Source organism: Chrysochloris asiatica, unplaced genomic scaffold (assembly GCF_000296735.1).
Source record: "Chrysochloris asiatica unplaced genomic scaffold, ChrAsi1.0 scaffold00014, whole genome shotgun sequence".
NCBI lineage: Eukaryota > Metazoa > Chordata > Mammalia > Afrosoricida > Chrysochloridae > Chrysochloris > Chrysochloris asiatica.
The window spans coordinates 7,205,831-7,225,281 of NW_006408532.1; the positions used below are offsets into that span (position 1 = coordinate 7,205,831).

Below are 19,451 nucleotides of genomic sequence, written 5' to 3' on the forward strand. Positions count from 1 at the left end.
CTCCACCAGCTCTTCCTCCACCCTCGGTTTTCTGCAGTTTCTAGATCCCTGCCTTTGGCACTCCTGCACCTTTCTTTCTCCCCCTGACCACCAAGCATAAAAGCAGCAGAAGGGTCCTGCCCTGCTGGAAATTCCAACCCCATGGGTCTCCTCCTGCCTCCTTGGCATCTTCTGCTCCCCTCACTAGCCATCTCACCCAGCCCTGTCTTTAAACAGACCCAGAACTATGCATTGGGGGGGTGGGGGTGGAGGTGGAGCTGGTATTGATTGACTCAATGTTTCTGTAACAAACGACTTTTAAAACGTGGCCTCTTCAGCCTTGGGTCAGCCTCTACCTTGGGGTTACCACCACTTTCAAATTAGATCTTGAGAGATTTGGTGTTCATTTGTTAAATAACTACTCAAGCTGAGCTGAGGTATGCAGGTGTGAGTTAGGTACCCCTGCCCTCCTGGAGCCACAGGCTGAAGAGGATGGACAGACAGAATCCCAGGACAGTCTGTGAAGGGACCCCTGACTTGGGAGCACAGGGAAAGCCCCCAGAGATAATGAGATCACAGGACAAATTGAAGACAGCCCAGATGTTTTGCATGGGGAATCATGAGTTTGCCAGAAGCATCAGGTTGATCCAGCTTGCTAGGGTTATGAGGGTATAGCTTTCCTTCAGAATGTGACTAGTTACTGACTTTGTTTTCTCTGTTTTTTTGACTGCCTGACATGTTGTTCTTGTTCATACTGACCCATTCATTCCCCTCCTTATTTATTTATTTTTTTCCTTTTCTCTCCCATTAAGTCTTCATGAACATTTACCTTGTCCCAATCAGCTTTCTTTTACATGCATCACCCAATCCTGCCAGCAATCTCTGAGGGAGGCCAGAATTCTTATCATCATTATATAAAGAACTTAAGAGTCTCAGTCTCACTCCAGAACCTGAGGGTACCCACCCCCTGCTTTCTCACTTTGGACCTCTTTGAAGGTACATTCTCTTGATCTCCTTCCTCAGTTTGTCTTTGCCCACTTGTCTGGCTTCCCTGCCTCCTGCTGCTCTTTATGCACATGTGGGCATTTCTTCATGGTTCTGCCATCATCCTCTCTTGTTCTCTTTTTATACATTCCTTCAAAGATCTCATTACCTTGCTTTTAGCTCACCTGAATGCAGTGACTCACTCAGCCCTAGTCTCTCTTGGAACTCCTACAGCTGTCTTCCCACTTACCAAGTCTGAAAACACACTCTGCATCTGAACCACAACCAGAAACCAGCACCTTCTGCCATCCTCATGTCTGCCAGTGGCACCCCAGCTCTCATGGCTTTGGTTCTTTTCTAACAGCATCACAACTGATCCTAATTGTTCTTTTTCATAGCCCTCACTCATTCCATTCCAGTTCACTGAAACCACTCATTCCCTGACACATGTATGCTCTCTCTTGCCTTAGGACCTTTGGATCTACTGTCCCCACTGTCTAGAAGACTCTCTTATGTCTTTTTTTGCCAAGTGAATGCCTACTCAACATTTAGAGTTTAGCTTTTTAAAGAAGACTCTGCCTCTCCTAGTTGCCTTGTTACACAAAGGGGAATAAAAAAATTGTATTATTTTTTCATTCCATTTTTCCACTAACTTCCCTTGTATACTCCTATAGCTTCAAATGATTTCCATCCTTGTAATTGATTGATTAGTTATTTTTTATTCACTCATTCATTTGACAAATAATTGAGTGCCTACTATGTATCACCCTACTTATAGACCAGGAATATCACTCCTACCTAGGAAAGCAGGCTATTTCTACTACTTGTATTTCTACAACATGAAATTAGTGCCATTTTCAATATCACAGGCATGTGTGGGAAGAAAACACATGGGATGGTCATTTAACTTCTGGTGAGAAATGCCTAGAGGCAGCGTGCACCTTGGTCCTTCCAAATAACCTTCCACCTCCCCAAACTTCATGGAAAAGCCCAATGTGGGCATCCCCCATCTCAGGCCTCCTAAACAGCCCGTGGCTCTAAGAACCATCAACCTGATGAAGAGTAGAAAATCCAAATTAGGTCTAGTCCATTGGGCAGGAGGATGTGGGTAGCAAGCAAAGGGGGATGAGTCACAAACCTCAAGTGATGTCACATTAGTACGTGTATTAGAAATGGTGGGTTGGCCATCACCTTTTGAGATAGTATCAGCAGCAGGTTTCACTGGAGATGGGGCGCCATCTTTGGGCGCCTGTCACAGAATAGAGCAGGGTGTTAGAATGTCATAAAGGTAAGAAGGCACCTTACTGACACAGACACAGGAATGCAAAGCGGGTAGGATAGGCATTGCTGCAGTCAGAGCAACAGTCACACATGCTAGGAGCCCCTGTGGGATGTGGGTTTGGCTTGCCCTGGTCACTCTACAGCATTTTGGACAGTCACAGCTCAGAGCAGGGGATGCACAACCTCCTCCATGAACACACGGAGATGTGTTTCTCCCTAGGTAAAAAATGCCTAACTAGAAGCTTATCTCTGCTTTCTGGAGGTAAAAAGATAAAAAGACTGTCCGCATGCCAACCTCCTACCTCCTGCCATAAAACATATGAAACCAGAGGCAAAATGGCTACCCGTTAACTGTTGGCATCCTGGAGGCTGTGAGGGCTCTTCCTTGTATGGCTAACAGCTAGGTCTCTTCCCCATCTGGATCCAATTGCTTGACCAATGCGTGTCTCTCTCTCTCCCCCCACCCCCATGAATTTCTAAGAGTTGAAAGGGGGAAACAAGGGCAAGGGGAAGAAAGAGACTAAAAGGTCAGAGGAGGAGGAAAAGGTGTTTGAGGCAAATGGGATGCTGAGGACATCAACGCTCCTGCCTACGCCATCCTTCTACAAAGCCACATGCTGCCTTGTCAACACAGAATTCAATAAAAACAAGTCCACTGAATGATGTGGTAACATAAAGTACAGTTAGAATCACCTAACCAATAGAGCTCTTAATTTGCTCACTGGACCCTCCTCTCTCCCTGGACCTGGGATGTAGGGGACAAATCTTGCAGGTATCCAGACCTGCAAGTAAGAGTTCAATTGAATAAAGGGGATTACATGTACAAAATAAGTCCAACAACATCATCTTATTACATATGAGAAAACTGAGGCCTAGGGGAAGAGGAAATTTTCCTGAGGTCACTAAGAAGGTTCACAACTGTAGGATAAGCACTGAAGTGCTAACTGCAAGACTACAGGTTCAAATCCACTGGCCACCCCTTGGAAGCCCTATTCAGGGTCACTATGAGTCAGAACCGACTCGGCAGTACTTAACAACAACAGCAAAAAGAACATGATGGCAAATGGCTGTTCTCATTGGCTTGGCTTCCCCCTTAGACTAGGAGTGAAACAAATAAGCAGTAAGTCAAGTAGCAACTACCATTTATTGAATGTTTACTCTGTCAGGACCCCTGAGAGCATAGTGGGTTATGAAGTGGTCTGCTAACCACAAGGCTAGCAGTTTGAGTCCACCAGCCACTCCTTGGGAGAAAGATGAGGCTTTCTGCTCCTGTAAAGATTTATAGCTTCAGAAACCCTATACAGGATTTGAAAGTGACTCAGTGGCAAACGACAACAGTCCTTGTACTAAGAGATTAACTAAAAACAACAAGAAATGTCATTTAAATTTCATAAGAATAAATAATACAATAAGCACTAGATCACAAGGATGGCTTGAACCACAGGTAGATGGTTCAAACTTAACAGTTGCTCCTCAGAAGCCCTATACTCGGTTGCTATGAGTCGGAACCAACTTATGGGCACTTAACAACTCCTGTTTTACAGATGTGGAAACAAATGCCCAAAGAACATAAACAATTTTTAAAAAATCATACCCCTTGCAGAGGGAGAAGTAGGATTCAGAGCCAGAAATTTTAACTCCTACAATCTTAATTGGACTCCTAGTATGGCGCTGTACAATCTGCACTGGACTTCTAACCATAAGGTCGGCAGTTCAAACCCACCAGCTGATCCTCGGAAACCCTATACAGGATTGCTATGAGTCAGAACCGACTCAACAGCACTTAACAACAACTATAATCTTAGCCACTATCCTCTATCCTCTACTTCGAAGGAGCTCTGGTAGCGTAGTGGTTACGAATTGGGCTGCAAACCTTAAGGTCAGCGGTTCGAAACTACCAGCCGCTCCGCGGGAGAAAGATGAGGCTTTCTACTCCCGTAAAGATTTACACCCTCGGAAACCCTGTACAGGGTCGCTATGGGTCGGAATCGACTCGACGGCACTTAACAACAACAACAACATCCTCTACTTCAGTATGTCAACCACCAGGAGCCTAGTTAGCCAAGACTCACATCTTCAGGATGGATGCAACCATCAGAAGTTCCTCCAGGGAAGGTGCCAGTTCTGGTCTGAGATTCTGAAAACTGTGAAAAGGAAAAACAAGAACTTGTATTTTTGATGCTCACAAGAATTATAAGTCCCTGTTTTACACACTACTTTATAGTTTATAAAGTTGTTTTTTGAATAAATAAGCCATCTGATTTCTTGTCACCAACAACCCAACAAAGTGCTGTAATTGTCATTTTATGACCGAAAAAAATGGATGCCTTGTAACTGAGAGGGGGGGAGCAATCATGAAACTCAGTCTTCTAACTGAAAGCTCTAGGATTTTGTAGCTTACAGGGGCAAAACCAAAGGCAGAGCTGGAATCGCAGACATTAAATGGACAAGAACAATAGATGGTGTCCTTTGAAATTAGACATCCTGGTCTTTTTAACATATATATTAGATCTGCACACCAGTACTTTTACATCAATGTCAGAAGGCAGTGGACAGTAAGGAACATTCCTATTGAATCTGACAGCATAACAGGACAACTCAAACTTCATTTCAGGGAGAATTCTATTATATCTTATAAATACATGCAATTGTCATCCTTAAGTACATTAATACATTTTTCTCTCAAGAGAAGTAAACAAAACTAATACTTCAGAAAGAGGTCTCATGTTTATCCTGTAATTTTTCACACTACAAACACTCTTCAGAGAACCCCAACTTGAGAAAATGATTTGGGAAAGATTCAGAGATGGGAAGTTCACTTTCCCAGGATTGGACTCCAAAGAGCACTAATTGAGAGGGATCCTGGTCCCACAATCATAGGGAATTAGAATGGGAGGTATAGAACACGGGGGAATTTTTGAACATCTTTCTGGAGAAGAGAAACCTGTGAGAACACCAAATGAAACACTTCCCCCCATTGTCACCCAGCAATGTTGTGTAAATGTTTTAAGATCTTTGGGGAAGTGTAAGCTTTTCAGACTTCAATGTCTAATGATGCAGTACAGCAGTATGGATGCAGTATGGGAGCCTGAAACTTCTCCGTCCAAAGTCCCACCGTCCCATGTCCCCTTCAAAGAAGAAATTTGTGCCACAACCAAAGAAACCAGGAAGGAGTGAAGACCCTAGGGCACTGGTTTGGAAGATCAAAGGCTGGTGTCAAGGCAATAATGGCATATCCGAGGAAGATTGTGACTTAACTACATTTCACCTCTCCTTACCAATGCCTGAGTTCCAGCTCCGCGGTGGGAGGTGGGGGAGGGCAGGACCGAGATTGTTGTCCCAGAAGTCCGGGAGCCCAAGGAGGGCCGGTTCTGAGTGTCAGGAGACCAGAATCATGTCCCGAGGTAGGGGAGGCCCGAGGACCACCAACCCAAAGTCACTGGGAGCGACAGGCGTGGGCAAGTGCTGGACAGCCAAGGGGGCAGGACTGACAGGACTGGAGAAAGGCAAAGGGGCGCCGAGGGGATAAACTTGTGTTTCAGGGGTAGCACAGACTATAGACCACGATGTGGTCATCGGTGGGACCTCGGGTTGGGTCAGGGAGCCGCAACCTGCAGCTTTTTACCATTTTATTGGCCGGGGCCAATTTGGTCTGTCCGGTTTCTCCTGACATACTGTCGAGGGGCGGGAAAAGAGGGTGCCACATCACTAATCCCAGCAACCACTAAGGAAGTACTTCCAGTGGATACCGAGTAGTTTTGAGACTTAGTAGGGAAGTGAGAGACCCGGGAGATAAACAACCATAAGAAAGTGGGCGTGGTCTAAATGCGCAAAGTCTATTGGTTAATCAGAAAGTTGAAAGTAAAAGGTGAGGGTTGGGAAAGGCACAATGATAGCTGCGCGCGCAACCTCTGGCCCCGCCCATTGAGGGGGAATGGTGGGATCGTTGGTGTTATCCCCGCCCCCCCGCAATGTGCGCGCGCAATTTGCTTTGCATCCGCTCCTAACCATCTTCAAATTACTTTACGATCCTCACTCTGGATTCCCCTAGGCCGCCGACCCCCGCTAAACGGGGGCCCGGGAGCACAGGGCTCAAAAGGTAGGTGAAGAGCGAACTGAAGCGAATAGTCCTCACGACTCTGTCCCAGACTTTCTGGTTCCCTCAAAATCCTCCAGTTCTATCACAGAACACTTCCACCGAGAACCTGTCTAATGGTCCAGACATCCATCCATCAGAACCGCCCTTTTTCGAGGGTCCCTACCCTAATCTCTGGGGCCTATCTCCACCCACACGCCTAACCTTGGTCATTTCAACTTTCCTTGACCTCTTCCCACACCCCACAGTGTCCCTAATCTCCCAGAGCAGACTCCAGGCCCACCAGTCTTCTCTCGGATTCCTCTACAGGACTCAACCGGGATCCTCCAGAAGTTGCTCCGGGGCCTTCCGATCTCCGGTAAGTGTGTGCCCCACGGACGCCTCGAGGTTTCTCCCAGCCCTCTACGTTCCTGACCGCGTCTAACCAATCTTCAGTTCTCCACCAGGTCTTCCCTCCACCGTCCTTTTCTGCAGTTTCTCAATCCCTGCCTTGGGCACTCCTGCACCTTTCTTTCTCCCCCTGACCACCAAGCATGAAAGCAGCAGAAGGGTCCTGCCTGCTGGAAATCCCAACCCCATGGGTCTGCTCCTGCCTCCTTTGCATCTTCCGCTTCCCTTACCCGCATCTCACTCAGCCCTGTCCTTAAACTGACCCAGAACTATCCATTTGGGAAAACGCTGGTATGGTCTCAATCCTTTCTGTAACAAAGGACTTTTAAAACGTGTTATCTTCGTCGTTGGTTTAGTCTCCACCGTGGGATTACAACCACTTTCAAATTAGATTTTGAGGGATTTGGTGTTCATTTGCTAAATAGCCTCGTGGGACAGAGTAGAGCTGCCCTATAGGGTTTCCAAAACTGTACTTGTTACAGAAGCTGCCTTCCTTGTTCTGCTTCCGAGGAGCAGCTAAGGGTTAAACCACCAACCTTTCCGTCATGAACACTTGAAATGACTGAGGAGTTGCCATTTTAGACAGGGTAATCAGGGAAGGCCTCTGTGACGAGGTGACATATGACCAGAACTTTAAAAAAAAATGGAGCTAGCTGGAAGAAAAGCGTAACTGGGTGTTTTATACTTGAGGCTGGCTGCACTTTAAATTCCATGAAGGCAGAGACCTGCCTGGACATTTTTTTTTTTTCAGACAAACTGATAAATAATTTGTATTTGTTTAGATGCTCTTCTTCAAATTTAAATAAGTATTTTTTGTGAACCCAGAAGAAACAGTGGTCCCAGCATATTGTGAAAAAGCAGAATTTCCATAGTTCTCTGTAATAATGGAATAGGTAATTATGATGTCCTGTGACTAGTCAGGCTGGCCTGCCATCTGTCAGCATTGCTGTGGAGGGATGTCTGTGCTAGCTGAGAGGCTCCCTGATTGGCACCAGAGGTGTTGCTGTTCCAGAGAATCTCCAAAACTTGATGGCCAGCAGTGCCTGATCCTGCCTGGCAAGCAGAGCTGCAGACCCATTAATTCTGGTCTGACCCCTTGCTAAGAATCTGAACCTCCACTCAGACTGTTGTTGTTGATAAGTGCCATCATGTCATTTCTGACTCATAGTGACCTTATATAAGGTTTCCAGGGCACAGCTGGTGAACTTGAACCACCGACCTGTGGTTCAAACTGACTTTGTAGTCCAGCATATTAACTTGCAGCTTATCAAAATCCATATCCAACAAGATCCCCAGGAAGATTTCAGTGTCTACAACAGTCCCTGACACATAGTTGTTGTTGTTGCCATCAAGTCAATACCGACTCATAGTGACCCTATGCACAACAAAACAAAACACTGTCTGATCCTGGGCTAACCTCACAATCGTTGCCACACTTGAGCCCATTGATGCTGCCACTTTGTCAATCCATCTCGCTGAGGGGGGGTGGGTCTTCCTCTTTTTCTCTGACCCTCCACCTTACCAAACATGATATCCTCCAGCGACTGGTCCCTCCTGACAATATGTCCGAAGTATGAGAGATGAAGTTTGGCCATCCTGGTAGGTACTCAGTATTTGTCAAATGAGTGAGTGGATAAAAAATAACTAATCAGCTATTTACAGGAATCACCTGGGGATCCTGTTAAAATGTAGATTCTGATTTAGCACATCCAGGGTGGAAACTGGCTTGACAGCTTGTACATTGATGAGCTGGGAGCCTATGAAACAATATCCAATAGGATGAATGTAAAACTAATGTTCTCCCATGTAAACTATCACATAATTCACAATAAAACATTAAAAAAAAAAACCCACTGACCTAAGAACAGGAACCATGTCTTCCTTGATCCCTTCTTGTATCATGTACAACCAACAAACATTTCCTGAAGATTAGAAGTTTAGCCATGTGCCAGTCACTGACCTTGGCAGTATTAGCAGTAGAAAGGACAAAGATGAACTTATAGCCTTAAGAAAGTGTTGTTATCTAGTGAGATGATAAACCCAAGGACATAGCCAACCTGAGAGGAGAACCCAAAAAAAAATCCTGAAGTAAATTTTCTACGGTTAGATTGAGGGCCAGAGTGGGCCTATTAAGATTGGGTTTGAATAGACGTAAGAGAAAACCCCGAATAACTGTATTAAGTAATCATCAGGGACCATGCCTCTGCCTTGTTCTCCAGTTCTGTCTCTTTTACCTCATCATTCAAGATAGCTGTTCAGTTCCAACATTACATCCACATGCAAAGAAGGAGGACAGGCCAGTGGAAGGCACACTCACTCCTTGAAAAAACAGTTCCCAGAATTGTCTGCACTATTTCTGATTCTATTCCGCTTGCCAGGACTCCTCATGCCAAAAGGTTGGAAAATGTAGTCTTTTTTTTTTTTTCTTCTTGTTTTACAAATTTTATTATTTTCAATCCTGATAAAACAACAATAACTAAGTGAAGCACAAAAGCAAAACTTCAGAGAAGATAAAATGAAAAGAATTTGTGACTCCCTTCAGACAATTCCAAAATTAACTTGCTTTTTAAAATGTAATAAGTCAGAAAAGACTCCTTCCATTGAACACTTTGAGTTTAATGGGTGCAAATCGTTGAACTAGCTAGTGGTAAAATGGCGAATGCAATATAAATACAACAGAATTTGTTCTAGATTCTCCATTTCTTGCTATAGCAAAAAAAAAAAAAAAACTAATAATGGTAAAGAAAATGAAACTATTTTAGACTCTGAAATTGTCCCATCTGTGTAGTTCCCATAAATAACAGAAATATAGATCCTGATTTGTGAAAATTTTCTTGGATGGCAAATGTAGTCTTATTCAGAAGCGGGGAGAGGAGAGAAGAGATATAAGGGACAATTATAGACTCTGAATTGTAGATAATTGTTCAGTCCACTAAAAACTTTTTCTCCCATTCAGCGGCCATCTCCCAAGTGTGGCCAGGCCGATGGGGCCACTGAGGATTCTCAGCAGCTCGACATTCAGAAACTGCAGGAGAAGAAAGACATGCTGGACAAGGAGATCTCCCAATTAATATCTGAGTATGTCCTATTGGGAGTCCTGGTGTGGTGCTGTGAGTTAATGCACCAGACTGCAAAGCCATTTGAACTGCAAGGTCAGCGATTCAAGCTCACCAGCTTCTCCTCGGAAACCCTATACAGGGTTGCTATGTCGGAATCAACTCGATGGCACTTAACAACATGTCCTATTGGGTTCTTTGATATAGTGAAGTTAACTTTTAATTGGTGTCCAGCAACTGAAACCCAGTCATGCTAATTTAGTGTACAAACAGGAGTATGCCACTGCATTCAGATGTCTCAGCAGCCTCTGGGGCAGGGAGGCTGTTAGGCCTGGAACCAGGAACTGGAAAGCTATCAGGAAAGCAAGCAGTCACTTTCCTAGCCTATCTCTGGGACCGCTGTTCCCTGCCCTGACTGTACAGATACTCCATTCATTTGCTATAGCTGTGGTTTTCAGTGTACTGGAGAAGCTGACTGCTTCATAGCTCCTAGATTTCCCCATACACCTTGCTCCAACCACATGGTAGAGACTGAGCATTCTTTGAATCTTCTTGGATCACATGCCCATCTGTTAGCCATTAGTACCAATATTGCTAGGAACACCTCCCTAAGGGTATAGGCAGGATTGAGAGGTTAGTCAGATATCCTGCTCTATTATAAGCTTCATGAGGACAGGGTCTGTCTTGTCATCAGTACATTCCCCCGTGCCTAGCTCCTAGTAAGCCCTTAATGAATACTTGTTAAACAGATGTCTCATTACTATATGACCCCTTAGATCATCATCCACTTTTCTTAAGGAATTTCTTTCTCTCCATCCCATCCCCAGAGGCTACCGTGTGGATGAACTGAAGGACCACATCTCCCAGCTCCATGAGTACAATGACATCAAGGATGTAGGCCAGATGCTGCTGGGCAAACTGGGTAAGCAACAACACTCCAGAGGATTGACCTGGGCTTGGAGGAAGTCCCTACCCCCAAGGCAATACATAGACTTTGTTCCTGGGCCTTTCTATTTACCAATCCTACCCTTTTCATCTACCCTGCTGTCTGCAAAGGACAGTCCTTTCTGGCTCAAAGTTGTAGATGAACAAAATCCTCACTATTTGGAGGGTTTAAACCTAGACACATAGCTAGGAGGTAAGGAAATGTATCAATGGCCTCATGAAAGCCTTTCAGTCCCATCAGCTGGCTTAGCTTGGTGGGCACTCTAATGTTCAGAGGCCTGTGACCACTTGGTATGTGTCCAGAGCTGGGGCTGTCTGCTCAGTTGCTGCATTGGTTTTAGCTGTTATACCAGAAATGTCTGTCTCCATCCAGGATTCCACTCAGGGAGAACTTCTCTGTTTCACTTAAAAATGGGGTCCCAGCAGAGAATAAAACAAAAGGAGGGAAATAGAGATGGATGGAGGGAAGAGAGTGACCAGGGCCTAAGGAGGAAGGAGTGTGAAGGAAGTGTGCCTAGTGGTTAAGAACATATACATACGCTGTTGTTAGAACCCAGCTCGAGACCCGTCACTTCTAGGTCATGTGACTTGGAGCAAACAACCTCACCTCTTCCATTTATTGAGTTTTTAGTAAGTACCTCCCTGTACCAGGCACTCTACAGTGTGCTGGGAACACTTGGGTGAACCAGACACTTAATCTTTTGGTGGAGGGATGGTCAACAAGTAAATGAACACAAATTAATTCTAAATTGTGATGAGTGTTATAAAGGAAACAAAGAGCAGAAATGGCGGTATGAGCAGGGTGGCAGGGGTGAGAGAAAGTGATCAGGAAAGGAAGGCCTTGGAGAAGAGCTCTTCCCATGGGAAGGAAGGATGTAGGGTGTTTGAGGAAGAATCACAGCAGGATCAATGCTCTGAACGGACAAGAGCTTGCTGCATAGGCATTCTAAGGAGTCAAAGTTTTTTCAGCAGGGATGGGATAATATCCAACTTACATGTTAGGCAAATGGCTTTAGCTGTTCTATGTCAAGAATAGATACTGCGGGGGCTGCATTTTACCCCACTGCAAAATGAGGTGAGGGCTTAGTGAGTCTTTGCAGGTAAAATGTTGAATACAGTGCCCGAAAGTAAATACAGTGCTATTTTGGGGTAACTAGGCAGGGAGAGGGAGCATAGTGGCTCTGTAGAGTAAGCATCGGACTGCAAACCACAAGTCGTTAATTCAAGCCCACCAGATACTCAGTGAGAGACAGATGAGATTTTCTGCTCCCACAAAGATTTACATCCTCAAAAACCCTATACAGGCTCACAGAGTCAGTCCTGATACAACAGCAACAATAGGCAGGCCTGTTAAAGAGTAGCAAGGAAGTTATCTTAGCTGAGTAGGGGAAAAAGCAGAAGGGGCACTTATTAAAGTCAGTGTAGGTATGATAACAGCCCTCCCTTTTCTCCCCAACTCAGTATCCATTCTTCTTCCTTTCAGCCATGATTCGAGGTGTCACCACCAAAGAGTTGTATCCAGAATTTGATCTGGACATGAATGACTGAGCAAAGGGTTCAGAGCGCCTTGTCCATAACCAAATGGGACAGGCAGATGTAAATATGAACAACAGTGTGATGTGAACCCAATCCTGGCACTGCATTTCCAGAGCGAAAATTTCAGACTTTTTCTAGACAGCTAAGGCTGAGTTTGGAGGGGTGTTCAGGAATATATGTTCTGTTTATAAATAAACTACACGAACGGTCTAGATATCAATGTGTGCATTGATTTCCTCTCTCCTGAGAACTCCCTAGTCTTACTCAGGAAAAAGAGTCTGCTTTAGACAAGGGGGCTTCAAAAAGTTCATGGAAAAGTGGAATTTTTTTCCACAGACTTTTTGAAGCCCTCTCATATAACAAGTTTACTGTGCCAGGCAGTACACCTGCAGTAAACAAGTGGCAAAATGGGTACATCCCACCTTGACTGCTGATTAGGAAGGATTCACATGAATCCAATCCCCAAAGTTTGGGGATGGATCCAGTCCTCACCTTCCTACTTCTCTATCCTGCTTGCCAGCCCCCAAGTGGCCCGCTAACAGTAGCCACCCAGAGCTGGGTCAGGGCCCACATGTTAGATGACACTGTTTTAGTTATCTAGTGCTACTGTAACAAATACCTCAGGTGTGTGGATGTTTGTTTAATTTCTTATTGTGAATTGGGGAAGGTTTACAGAGCAGCTTTACATTCAATAAATCATACAGGTTTTTGTATCATTTCATAGATTGCCATCCTTACAATGTAACATCACTCATCCCACTTCCTCCCTGGTTTTTTGTTTCCATTCCTCGTCCTTTCCCAACCCTTCTGAACTTTGTCCTTGGGTAAATGCTGCTTTTTAAAATTCCAATCACTTGGTTATTCTAAGTGGTACATACTCCCCTTATAGACCTGTTTATTGTTTGGCTGGAAATTAAACCACAGGACTGAGCTCCGTTCCAGACCTGAATGGTAACTAAGGACCATAAGTTTGGGGGTTCCACCCATCTCTTTCAAAGCAGTAAGCTGTTTTTTTTTAAGATTTTAAGTTTTGTTATACATTTTCTCCCAGTCTATGAAGGACTTTTTTTCAAGCAATTAGTAGTGATAGCTGGGCACCATTGAGTTATTCTGGTCTCAGGGTCATGAAGACTGATGTTCATGTGTTCCATTAGTCCAGTGGACTTAAGTGAGTAGCTTTAACGAACAAATTTATTTTCTCACAGTTTAGGAGCCTAGAAGTCCACATTCAGGGTGCCAATTCTAGGGGAAGGCTTACTCTGTCTGCTCTGGGGGGAAAATCCTTGTTTTCGCTTTTTCTAGCTTTCTTCTCCTTGTTCCTTTGGTGACCTCCACATGCCATCTCTCCCCCATTGGAGCTTCCTTCTCTCTGTGCCTAATTTGTTCTTATATCTCAAAAGGAGTCTTGGTATGGCTCTGTAGAATAAACACTAGACCACAAGGTCAGCACTTAACAACAACAATATTGCAAAAGTGATTAGGGTTAAGCTACACCTTGTACTGTTATGGTCTCGTTGACATAGCAAAGGAACCCCATTCCAAATAGGATTACATCTGCAGGTCAAGGGATTATAATTCCAAAACATAATTTGGTGGTGGTGGTTTGGTGCCACTGAGTGGGTTTTGACTGTATAGGGTTTTTGAGACTAAATCTTTACAGGAGTAGAAAGCCTCATCTTTCTCCCTCGGAATAGCTAATAGAGTTGAACTATTGATCTTGTAGTTAGCTGCCCAGCTCATAATCCACTACACTACCAGAGCCCCTTAACACATATTTTGGGAGGTTACAATTTACCCATAACACTATCTTTCAAACCAGCTATACATGCAGCATTTTTTTGGACTCTAGCCTGTCAGAGCTCACAGGTTAGAAAGAGAGGACTGGCATGGGCTTATCTTACTTGAGGCAGCAAGTGCTTTGCCCCACTCCTCTCACAGCTTCTGAGCCACATGGCTTTACTGTGTAGAAGGGAGAGAGGTAAGCACCTGGACTTAGTGTACTGGGAGCCACAGAAGTGACCCTTTCCATGAAGTTTCCTCCCCCTCACTCCATTTTGTATGTATGGAAGGTTGGTTTGTCTAGTCTTGCCTCTGTCTGTATGAAACATCTCTCAGTGCTAGGTACTAGGAGACACAGTCTCTAGGTCTGCCATACAGAGCTTACCTGTCAGCCAGAAGTTAGGGACATAAGAGTCAGTAACAATACTGTTAGATAATGATAGGTTATAGGAGCACATCTGGACAGCAATTTAAAGGCATTGGAGAAACTTCCAAGGAGTCCTGGTGGTACCATGGTTAAGCACACAGCAGCTAACTCAAAGATCAGTGATTCAAACCTACCAGTTGCTACCTGGGGAACTCTATGTATGGGGCCGTTCCACTTTGCCCCGCAGAGTTGTTCTGAATCAGACTTGACTGATGGCAGTGGTTGGGAGGCAACTTCCAGGGAGAAGAACCATCAGTTTCTGTAAAGGCGGAGTCTGCATGACAAGGGAAGAGCGTCTTCTAGGCATGGGCAACAGTAGTTTTATTAAAGGTCTAGAGGGGAGAGACAGGAGCCCTGGGTTATGCATTGGGCTGCTAACTCAAAGGTCAGCAGTTCAAATCTACCAGCAGCTCTGTGGGAGAAAGATGAAGAAATAAATCTTTAGAGGCTTTTTGCTCCCGTAAAGATTTATTTCTTCAGAAACCCCATACAGGGTTGCTATGAGTTGGAATCAACTCAATGGCACACAACAGCAGCCCAGGTCAGAAAGGGTTTCAATCTGGCTGAGAGTGATTAGGGGTGGTGATTTGCTGGTTGTGTTCACTTGGACTTTTGGTGGGTGATTAGAGCCTCACCCAAACGCTGTCATAACTTAACCGTATATTTTGAGGCATCCAAGGAAGATGCGTGGAAGGAAAGTATAATAACCTGGAACAAATTCTCTTCTTGTGCAAGATTAGCTCTCCTAGGTGTTTTGGCAGGCTGTGGCCTCAAGGGGGCAGTGTCCACTCACAAATGAGTCTAATAGCCCCAGGCAGAAACCAAGGAAGGGCTTTGTTGGAAAGGTTTGGGCCTAAGTCAACAGAAGCCGACTGGATCCTCAGAGCACCCCTGACAGAAGAAGGAATTTTCTCTAGCAATATTCTTCCCAGGGGACAGAAATGACTGTGGACAGTATGGAGCCAGCTGAGTGTGATGCATGTCATTTTTCAGGGGGTGCCCAATGGTGCTGGAAAACAGGTTAGCCACCTTAGACCAAAGTTAATTCTGTCAGATATCGGCGTGTCCACATACATACATAGTTTGCTTTAGTACATCCGGTGTAAACCCTACTCAAAAATATTTAACATCCCACACCTACAGGATTCAAAACATTTGTTCCCAGGACTTCGAAAGGTCATTTCTGGGCATCGTGATATTAAAGAGGCAAGAGTCATTAAATACCATCTTCCTTCAGCTTTTCTCAGAAGAAAAGGACACTTTGGGGAGGAAAGGAAACCCAGGCTGGGGGGCCAGTGCTTTGTGTGGTGTGGAGGAAGGGTTCCCAGTGGGGCCCCCAACACTGATGCAGAAGACATAATAAGGAAAGCTCTAGACTTTGTGTCAGGTGGGTGGGGATTGAGAATTAGGCGAAAGGTGACAACACCCAAACTAGTTACAAGCTGAATATTTTACCAGAGAAGAGGCCCGTGGTAATAACCAACATTTACGAAACACTGTGGGTCAGGTAGGGAGCTAGCATTTCATGAATCTCATCAGCTCTTGCAACAACTGAGTCTGGTTACATGGATTGCCCCATTTCCATATAAGCAAACAGGTACAGAGGAGTGGTGTGATGTCACATATCCAATAAATAGCTGAGCTGTGACTTCTGACCCTGGCTAAGAAATCAGGGTGTACAGTCCTGCTGTCTACAGTAGAGGCTCAGCTTCATTGATAAGAGTCAGAACTTGAACACAGCACACTCTAAACCCTTAAACCCAAGGCCTTAACCATAGATCTTTGTGCTTTCTAGAAGTTGTATATGACCTCGCTGCCAAATTAGGGACCAGCATCTAGGCTGAGTGCAGGGAGAAAAATTAATACCTCTGACCTCTGCCTTACACTCAGCCTTGGCCTCTGCCCCCCAAGTTCCTCTGAACAGGAGGCTTTGCTCCCTTGCCAGTAAGCTTCTCATACCCAACATCAGAAATGCTGGACAGGAGCAGATCTCCTCCTAACCTTTAACTCCCTCAGCCTCTCCTGTTCATCTCAGAATCCCAAAAGGTTTCAGCTGGAATAATGATCATAGCAACTAACACTTGAGGCAAACAGTGTGCCATGCCCGGAGCCTAGTGTCATGTATTCCTCTCATGTATTCCTCACAGCAGCCCAATGAGGTACGTAGTTATCCCCTCGCTCCAGATGAAACATGAGGTTCAAAGACGTTAAATCACTTTCCCAAGAAAAAACAGCCAAGTATCAGACTCAGTGGTGGAAGGTTCCAAATATATATATTCTTTAAACACCAAGTGATATTTATCAAATATGACATGGGGCAAGCTAAGCCCTACAATGTTCAATAGATTTCTGTGAACCCAGGTGAAGACCTGGTTGGCCAGCAGTGTGGCAAGACCTGGGAACTCTTGGGCTCAGAGTCAGTGACATAGCCACAGAGGACTAGAGTGGAGAGTGAAGCATCCAGCTGATAAGAAGAGAGGACATATGCACAAGAACACCCACACTTGCAGATAATACCCACTTGACCTGGCTTCAATGACTGGATGATCAGAACTCAACCAGAAGAAGAAAGAAGAGGAAAAAAAGAGTAATCTGATAAAATTTGACAAACTTGACCTACACCTATGGATGCAGTAGCTCAAAAGAGGGAACAAATCTTTACAGCAAGGATCATTCCCACCCCCTCCATACACAGAGTAGACAGGGATGGGCAACTTGGACATTGGCTACCCAAAATGGGGGTGGCTACAAAGGCAAGAAGTGACTGGCTTACAAGGTTTCAAGAGGGAACCTAGATTCAGATGGCATGGAGGAAGGTAGAATCTCCACTGAGTAGTATACAATCTGTCTAGGCAGGGCTGATGAAATGTGGATGGGTCTCTTGTGATACAATAGTGAATAATTGTTATCAGGACTGCTTGTGAGGGTTGGAATTGTAAAGGTAGGTGTTTTTGTAGCAAGGAGGGGAGTGATTAACTTTTTAGCCTAGGAGCAGAGGTCCCTGGGACCATCAAGGAAGAAGAATGGAAAGCAGGACCCTACCCAGAGAAGCAGTGATGCCTGCCTGAGATGGAGGCAGAACGATGACATGGAGAGATGGAGCTGTTGGGGACTTTAGACACAGAGAAGGAGAGGGGCTGTGTGCTGATGACCGACCGGGGGGCAGGTTTGTAGTGTATACCCTTTGGTTGGTTGATGATGCATGGAGGGGATTGTAACCATGGCAATGAAATGATATACGATAGGATGAATGTAAAACTAATGTTCTCCCATGTAAACTATCACATAATTCACAATTAATAATAAATAAAGACATGGGTCCCTAATCTGTAGGGATTTTGATTTCATAGGTAGGACTGGGTTGGGTCCATAAATTTACATATATAGGAGTCCTGGTAGACTGCTAATTACAAAGTCAGTGGTTCAAACCCACTAGCCGCTTCTCAGAAACCTTATACAGGGTTCCAACTCTAAGGTTTCTAAGACTAAATCTTTGCTAGAGCAAAAAGCCTCATCTTTCTTCCATGGAGTGGTTGCTAAGCTCAAACTGATGGCCTGTGGTTCCCAGTTCAGTGATTATCCTACAGCACCACACCAGGACTATTATTGTATGGAGCCACTGCACTCTACATACGCTAAGTGCCATTGAGTTGGTTCCAACTCATAGTGACCCTGTATAGGGTTTCCAAGGAGCAGCTGGTGAGTTTGAACTGCCAACCTTGCAGTTAGTTCAGTGCTTATCCAAGAGCGTCATACCAGGAATATATATGTATATAATTTTTAAACAAGATCCTCAGGTATTCCTTGTTATCTTGCCTCTCTGATGCACATTCCTTGATGGCTGATAAAATTGCACCTAACCACCAGTAACAATGTCCTTTCCAATTCTGCCCTCAAACCAGTCCATCTCCCAACACATCAACAAAGTTGTTTGGACTTAAGAGCAAGTTTCTGCCAGCTCAAGATCAAACCTAAGTATGATTTTTTAAAAATGTTTTATTGTGAATTATGTGATAGTTTACATGGGAAAACATTAGCTTTACATTCATCCTATCTTATATCATTTCATTGTCATGGTTACAATCCCCTCCATGCATCATCAAACAACCAAAGGGTATACCCTGCAAGCCTGTCCCTCTGTCATCAGCACACAGCCCCTCTCCCTTTCTGGGTCTAAAGTCCCTAGCTGCTCCATCTCTCCATGTCGTCATCTCTGCCTCCATCTCTGGTGTCACTGCTTCTCTGGGTAGGGTCCCACTCTCCGCTCTTCTCGCTTGATGGTCCCAGGGACCTCCGCTCCTAGACCTCTCCTCCTTTTGCTATAAAACATCTGCCTTTACATTTCCAACCCTCACAATCAGTCCTGATAACAGTTCTTCACTATTATATCACAAGAGACCTATCTGCATCTCCTTTCATCAGCCCTGCCTAGACAGATTATATACTACTCAGTGGAGATTCTGCCTTCCTCCACGCCCTATGGATCTAGTCTCCCTTTTGAAACCTTGTAAGCCTGTCACTTTTTGCCTTTGTAGCCCCCACATTTTGGGTAGCCAATGTCCAAGTTGCCCATCCCTGTCTACTCTTTGTGTCTGAAATGGATGGGAATGATCCTCACTGTAAATATTTATTCCCTCTTTTGAGCTACTGCATCCATAAGTATATGTCAAGTTCGTCAAATTGTATCAGATTACTCTTTTTTTCCTCTTCTTTCTACTTCTAGTTGAGCTCAGATCATCCAGTCATTGAAGTCAGGTCAAGTGGGTATTATCTGCAAGTGTTGGTGTTCTTATGCATATGCCCTCTCTTCTTATCAGCTGGATGCTTCACTCTCCACTCTAGTCCTCTGTGGCTATGTTACAAACTCTGTGGCCAATAGTCACCACACTGCTGTTCTCCACCGGGGTTCACAAGAGTCTATTGAATGTTGTAGGGCTTAGCTTGCAGCTTCATTACTATTTTTCCCTCACTTCCCCTT

At 44.7% G+C, this 19,451-nt stretch overlaps 1 protein-coding gene across 1 annotated transcript; it reads left to right on the forward strand.

Moving 5' to 3' along the window:
* The first annotated feature begins 5,810 nt into the window (after positions 1 to 5,810).
* On the forward strand, positions 5,811 to 12,279 carry SWI5 (SWI5 recombination repair homolog (yeast)). The gene is made up of 5 exons (XM_006834981.1): positions 5,811 to 5,894; positions 6,606 to 6,698; positions 9,687 to 9,808; positions 10,614 to 10,708; positions 12,215 to 12,279. Exons 1-5 carry the CDS (start codon positions 5,811 to 5,813, stop codon positions 12,277 to 12,279), a joined length of 459 nt encoding a protein of 152 aa, XP_006835044.1.
* The last annotated feature ends 7,172 nt before the right edge of the window (positions 12,280 to 19,451 follow it).

Excerpts from the sequence above, each read along its gene's own strand:
- SWI5 (XM_006834981.1), top strand. The coding sequence starts at position 5,811 with ATGTGGTCATCGGTGGGACCTCGGGTTGGGTCAGGGAGCCGCAACCTG. Across the intron at positions 5,895-6,605 it reads TATTGGCCGGGGCCAATTTG|AGCAGACTCCAGGCCCACCA; the intron begins GTCTGTCCGGTT and ends CTAATCTCCCAG. Across the intron at positions 6,699-9,686 it reads CCGGGGCCTTCCGATCTCCG|CGGCCATCTCCCAAGTGTGG; the intron begins GTAAGTGTGTGC and ends TCTCCCATTCAG.